At 36.5% G+C, this 6858-nt stretch overlaps 1 protein-coding gene across 1 annotated transcript; it reads right to left on the bottom strand.

The window, feature by feature from the left end:
• Positions 1-308: 308 nt before the first annotated feature.
• On the bottom strand, positions 309-2043 carry NEUTE1DRAFT_137206 (uncharacterized protein; the record flags this gene model as incomplete). The annotated part of the gene is made up of 2 exons (XM_009852203.1): positions 309-422; positions 1999-2043. The coding sequence occupies 2 exons, from the start codon at positions 2041-2043 to the stop codon at positions 309-311; spliced, it is 159 nt and encodes a 52-aa protein (XP_009850505.1).
• Between the last annotated feature and the right edge of the window lie 4815 nt (positions 2044-6858).

Here is a 6858-nt window from a genome sequence, read left to right as displayed (position 1 = left end):
AACCTGTTAATTATAGGCACCCTATTAACTACCCCGTCGACCACCCGGTCAACCGCCCTATTAACTACTCCGTCAACCTATTCCTACCCTTAATATAATATTATATAGCCGTTATAAGCAATAATATCAATAATATCCAGGTTAAAATATCGTACCTCGCCTAAACTTTCTATAAGACTTATTAAGTTTTTTTTCCAATAATAATAGTAGTAATATACCGAGTGATAGTAGTAGTAACCTCTAGAAATACCAAACTTAGTTACTAAGCCGCTAGCTATTTCCCCCCCAATATCCCCAATAATAACTTCCTATTGGTCCCGGTTAAGGCCAGTTTCCCCCTCCGCCTCCAGGTCGTAGTCGTAGTCCCGGTTAAGGGCAATTTCCCCCTCCGCCCCCTCCGCCCCCTCCGCCCCCTCCGCCTCCTAATTGTAGTCGTAGTCCCGGTCAAGGACAATTTCCCCCTCCGCCCCCTCCGCCCCCTCCGCCCCCTCCGCCTCCTAATCGTAGTTGTAATTCCGGTTAAGGGCAATTCCCCCCTCCGCTCCCTCTACCTCCTAGTCGTAGCCAATTTCCCCTTCCTCCTAGTCAAGGCCAATTTCCCTCCCAGCAACCATTTTCCCCTCGTAGCCAGCAAGATCAACAGGACCAACAAGTTTGATAAAGTTAGTAAAGCTGATTAACCCTGTAGCAATAAAGTAAAAAGAGAATTGTACCCCCTTAGAAAAGGAAGCAACCTTCGTCTTTATAGAGTTAAAGTCAATTACCGGATAACTATAGTATAACTACTGGAAGCGAATTCGGTATATAACATCTTATATTCATTGAAAAGATTAATAAGTAAATTCGTTAACGGAAGGTACAAGTTCGCTAGGAAGCTGAGCAACGCTGCTAGGCCGAATAACGCTGTTAAGCCGAAGAAGAGAAAGCTCGATTAGATTATAAAGATTATTTTAGTAAATTATTCGAAGAAGTTAAAGATAAGGCGAGATAAAAGAAGCAACGTAAAGAGGCTGAGCGGAAGAAAGCTACCTAGAATAAGGGCAAGCAACTTGAGCGGGAAAAGGCTACCTCTAAATTAATTAATTTTGGAGATAATAAGTTCGATAAATTCTCTAATTCAGACAGGGAACGAAAAGTAGGAGAGCGCCTAATTAAGAGGATTCTTACTTTATAAGAGAGTAAGAATAAAAATGGGAGGGCGCTACTCCTACTGTTATTCTTTAATAAACCGAAACCCAATACTACACCTAATATTTAGAAGCCGCCTACTATAGTTATAGAGAGCTAGACTAAGTATTTAGCAATGGGTATTGAAGGTATATTTCTAACTACCAAGGTTGGAGAAGGAGAAGATAATAATAATAACCTAGGTAATATTAGTACTCTTAGTCCTTCTAGTGCTCCTGATCCATCTGGTGCCTTTAATGATCTTAGCGACTTTAATACTCCTAGTCCCTTCGATAACGAAGAGTTTAGTCCTTCTAGTATTCCTGGTCCTTCTAGTATTTCCAGTACCTCCGATAACTAGGAGTTTAGCGACTTTAATACTTCTGGTCCATCTAGTCTATTTAGTCCATCTAATCGTAGTAGTAGCGGTAATCGTAGTAGCCGACAGCTAGAAACGCCTATTCGTAGTAGTAGTAATAGTAGTAGTAGTAGTAGTAGTTCAAGCACCAGAAATCGCCGAAGGTATAACGGCACTAGGCGCTTAGAAAATACATACCCAGAGTATTTCTATAAACCGACCTATACTAATTTCTAGAATCTTCAAGAAATTAGCGTACCTTTCCGTCTATAATATAACCCTATTACTAATAACTACTATTATATTCCCGATCCTAATTTCCTATTAACCCCTTTATATACCGATATTCCTCGAGGTATTACTATACTAAAAGATAATCAACCGTAATTGATAAAATCAACAAAGAAGTTAAATAGTTATTATTCTTATTCTATTACAATTAGTTCGCTAATTCTATTATTAAACGGACTTACGATTTCCAGATCGACCTTCGAAAAAGCAGGTTCATAAACCTTCATTAATATATATTAAACATTTATTGTACTTTAAAGTCTTACCACCTTATTATTACTATACAATCCTTTTTCAATAAAATTATTTTAAATAACCCGTATATTCTAGAATACAATTTTAATAATTCTAAAGATAAATCTATATTCAAATAATTTATCTCGGGCTAGATTAATAAACGTACTTTCAATCAAATCTACTCCTATATCACTAAATATATTAATTACAAAACTACCTTTAGTAATAAGGAATCCCTTACTTAATTTTACCTTAAGACTAAACTTTAGGATATATGTGTGGTATAATTTAAAGTTATTAAATTCAAACGGGCTATAAATAAAAACCGTTAACTTAGTAAAGTTTAAGTTACTAATAAGAACCTTCGTCGGGAAATACGCAAAAAGTACGAGAGCCTACCTTTCTCTCTAAGGTATAAAGGCGTTGAATGGGATCAATTCATCGATATACCTCTAGAGTTCGTACTTAAAGTCATCCAGCCAACAAAAGCGCCTAACTTGGATTACCTCGAAGACACCCTCATTAATACTAATGAACTGCCTCCTCTACGGAGGACTGACAATTACCCTATAGCTAGTAAATAGCGCTTTATACTAGCGGAAGAAGACGTATTTAGTCCAAGCCATCCTAACAACAGAGGCCATAACAACAGAGGCTACGACAGTACTAGGGGTGGCGGCCGTGGATGCTATAAGGATAGGACTGGCCGTAGCTACCAAGGTGGCTATATTGACCCCTGCGGTTATAACTAGGGATATAGTGCTAGTTCCTAGAGTAGATACGAGAGCTATAACCAAAGCTATAGCGGTGGCTATTAAAGTAGTTATTAAGGCTATTATGGCGGTCCATATGGTGGTTATTATAGCGATCCTCAACATGGCTATAGCGGTCAACAAGGTGGCTATAGTGACTATGGTGGCTATAGTGAACGAGGTGGATATAGTGGTTAATATAGTGGTTAATATAGCGGTTAACAACGTGGTTATGAACAAGACTATCAAGGTATGGGTATAGGCAGGGGTAATTACAATTAAGACTAGACCTATGAATATACCCCTATTCGGTTTAAAGTCGAACGCTAGCGCTAAACTAGTAGCCGTAGCTATCGCAATATCCTCAACAAAGTTGTACCGCCTCCCGACCTACGAAATAAACGTCGCAAACAACCGCTACCCAATAACCCTAATCCTCCTAGTCCTATCGCCCCTATTAGTAATTATAGTAGTTATAGTAGTCCTCCTAGTAATTATAATAATTATAGTAATTATAGTAGTTAGGGTAGCCCTCCCGCTAGTCCTCCCATTGGTTGTAGTAGTTATAGTAGTTAGGGTACTTAGAATAGTCCTTCCGGTGGTCGTAGTATTCCTCCTAGCCCTCCCGGCCCCCCCGGTAGTCGTAGTGGTTGTATTCCTCCCGGTGGTAGTAGTCATATTCGTAGTAGATAACCATTCTCGAAAGTTACTAATATTATTCTACCTATTCCTAGGCGCACTCGTATACCGACTACGTCGGTGGAATCTAAAAGTATATTCGTCGCTGCGATATTAGAGTCTAAGACTCTAGCTAGTATAAAGTCCTTGTACTTTTGAATTGTTAATTCTTTATATTGTTAGTTCAATATTTTTATTAGATTTATTCATATAATTATTGTCCGATTAATAATACTAGTATTATATTTGGAGTCCTAGTATTTTGCCCGGCATTTAGGTATATATTCAATGTCGTATACCTTAGGGCATTCGGAATTACGGTAATTAGCGACTCTTTTAGGGCATATATTCATTATCGTATATAGCCTTAGAGCATTCGGAATTACAATAATCAGCGATACTTTCAGCGACGCATTTAGGTATATACCCGATAGTTATAGATAGGTAGTTTGTTGATTATATTGTTCTCTATTATACTATTTAGTTCTTTCTTTTATTACTTAATTACTTTATTGCTTTATTACTTTATTAGTAATGTGATGGTGGTAATGTGATGGTGGTGATGTGATGGTAGTGATGATGTTGGTGGTAATAATAGTGATGGTGAATGTAGTCTGTGCGCGCGCTAGTTCTACGATTGTATCGGGTATTAATTTGGCGATATTCAATTAGCAAGACCAAAGTCGCAATTGCCTTTATAACATTTGCGACCGTAAGACTTCGTATATTAATGCTAATTGAAACGAGCAAGAGCCTTATAATCGTAATTGCCTTTTAAGCCTTTTGACGATTTAGCGTAGCATAGCGCCCTATGGTAAAATATTAAGCAATGGTAACTTGTCAACCAACGGTGAAATGCAACTTACCGTCAGCTGACTGTAATCTAATGGTAATAAACGTGGATACCGGTATTTCACGGTAAGGGTATTGTAAATGACCCCCTATATACCCCTAGCTAAGTAAGGGGTTGGCGTGTACTCGTATATTCTAGTAGTATTACAGTCCCGGCTATTACTACAGTCCCGGTTATAATCACGGTCCTGGTTATAATCACGGTCTTAAGTGTAACGACGGTCTTAATTATAATGATAGCTTTAATTATAATAACGGCCTTAAGAATATTACCGGCCTTAAGGATATTAACGGCCCTAACCATAACCGCTATAATTATTGTCGTAAAAGGAATCCTAACGACCACTTCTGCCTTAGCTACCCCAACGATTATAGCCGTAATGATAATTATAGTTATCAGCACGGTTATAACCCTTATAACGGTCGTAGCTATAATTATTATAATTACTAGTATTACTATAACTACCTTTAATATTACAACCACTTTTATTATTATAGCTACCTCTACTACGGTTACGATGCTTATAATCTCTTCTAGGTAACGGACTAAAGCTACTTTACTACGGAACCCCCAGAGTCGGATACCATCAGCTTACCGTTAGCCGACCGTAAGCTGCACCCATTATTGTATACTCCAGCTTACCGTATATGAACCGTCTATAGGTCTACACGGTAAGTTGACCTCTTACGGTAAGTTGATTTCCTACGGTAAATTGATATCGCACCTTCCTAGATATTAAATGGAGTATAGAGACTCTGGTTCAGTCCCGAAGTCGTGTATGATATAAAAAAACTAGTGAGGGAAGTTGCGAGCGAGGTGTATGAGCGTGTATTTATTTACTATGGATCTGCCTATTGCCTGCCGCCTACCCTGCCGTCTACCCTGCCGTTTACCTACGTACGGTCCACTACGCTGCCTGTACCCTGTACCCAGTACCTGCACTGCGCTTTGCACCGCACTGTACCCGGCCTAGTATATTGGCGCTGCGCCCCGGCTTAGGCAGCGATATTTATAAGTAATAGGAGGAATTGAATTTATAATAATATAATTATATGCGACGGATGCGATTGAATGCGATGCGATGTCCTGATTTAAAATTGAATAGTACTTAATTCCGTCCGAATTAATTATTCAGGGGTTAGTACACTAACTTGAGCCATACGACAAAATGCGATGCCATATATACGATAATCTCTAGTCTGGAATTGTAATCATATTAATTATTTAGGGTAATATTAATGTATTAACTTAAGCTATACGATAAATGCGATAAATATAATGCCCTAACTTAGAATTGTAGTTAATTCGATTATTAAGGGGTTAGTATATTAATAGTTATACTATGAAATACGATATTATACAATATATACGATAATCCTCCAGTTTAGAATTGTGATTATATTAATTATTAAAATAACGGTGTATTGACTTTAGCTATATGACGAATACTAATTTGGTTGGGAATAGGGGGATTTCCAATATATAGATTATTATAGGTCTCTATATACTATTTGTATATATTGCGGTTAGATAATACGAATTATTAGTAGAAAGAGCACTATATATTAGATAGATAATATACATTAATTGGTTTTGATATTAGATATTGTAAAGTGTTAATATTAATTAGTATTTACTACTATAATTATAAAGTAATATACTATAAATAACCGATTTACGAAATAGATTGCGACCTATAAATTTCAGTATATTAAGGGTAAGAGAACGAAAATAATGGTATACTATAACTATATTTATATAATATCCTAGTTTATTTAGACTAATCGACGTTAATAATCATTATTCTAATTATATTTATGAACTCTTAAAATATTTACAATATATACCCTATCTATAAGTAAAGTTGATAGACTAATAATTAATAGTTTACCCTTTTCGATAAATTATAATTCAAGCGCTAAATCTCTATTATTGATAGGCTTAATTCTAATTAGTATAAGAAAGATGTAGTATTCATCATACTATTTTTATTTGTAAGCGAAGCTATAATCGATACGGCCGATATTATTATCGTTAGTCCTAGCCCCAGCGCTAGGTTGGTAATACTTAATATAATAATTAATGCCGAAGGTATAACGTTGAAGGGTACTAACTACGGACTAAATATTGGCTTTTATTAATAATTTTTCTAATTTCAGTAAATTAGAGTATTTGAACGTATTTATAGGTAGTGTCTTTATATATACGTAATGTATAATAATATTAATATATATAATTTTATACTAACTTTATACTAGCCGTATATATACGTTATATTAAATATAGTGGCGAGACTCTTATAGTAATATCCTAATATAAATGCCGCTAATATTTAATTCCAATGTTTGGTAGCTGGCGCTCGGGGAGCTCGGTGTTTCGGTATAGAGGTATGGAGGTATGGAGGTATAGGCAGGGGATTAATGGGTACTATGGGTATAGTATAGGCATGTGCCTAGGGATTGGGGAACTGGGTATGTAGGATATATACGTACCTGTCTGTAAATGATATATGCTTGCTATAC

Source organism: Neurospora tetrasperma (assembly GCF_000213175.1).
Source record: "Neurospora tetrasperma FGSC 2508 unplaced genomic scaffold NEUTE1scaffold_3, whole genome shotgun sequence".
Classification (NCBI taxonomy): domain Eukaryota; kingdom Fungi; phylum Ascomycota; class Sordariomycetes; order Sordariales; family Sordariaceae; genus Neurospora; species Neurospora tetrasperma.
The sequence above is the reverse complement of the archived record's forward strand: the minus strand, read 5'-3'. Positions and strand labels throughout refer to the sequence as shown.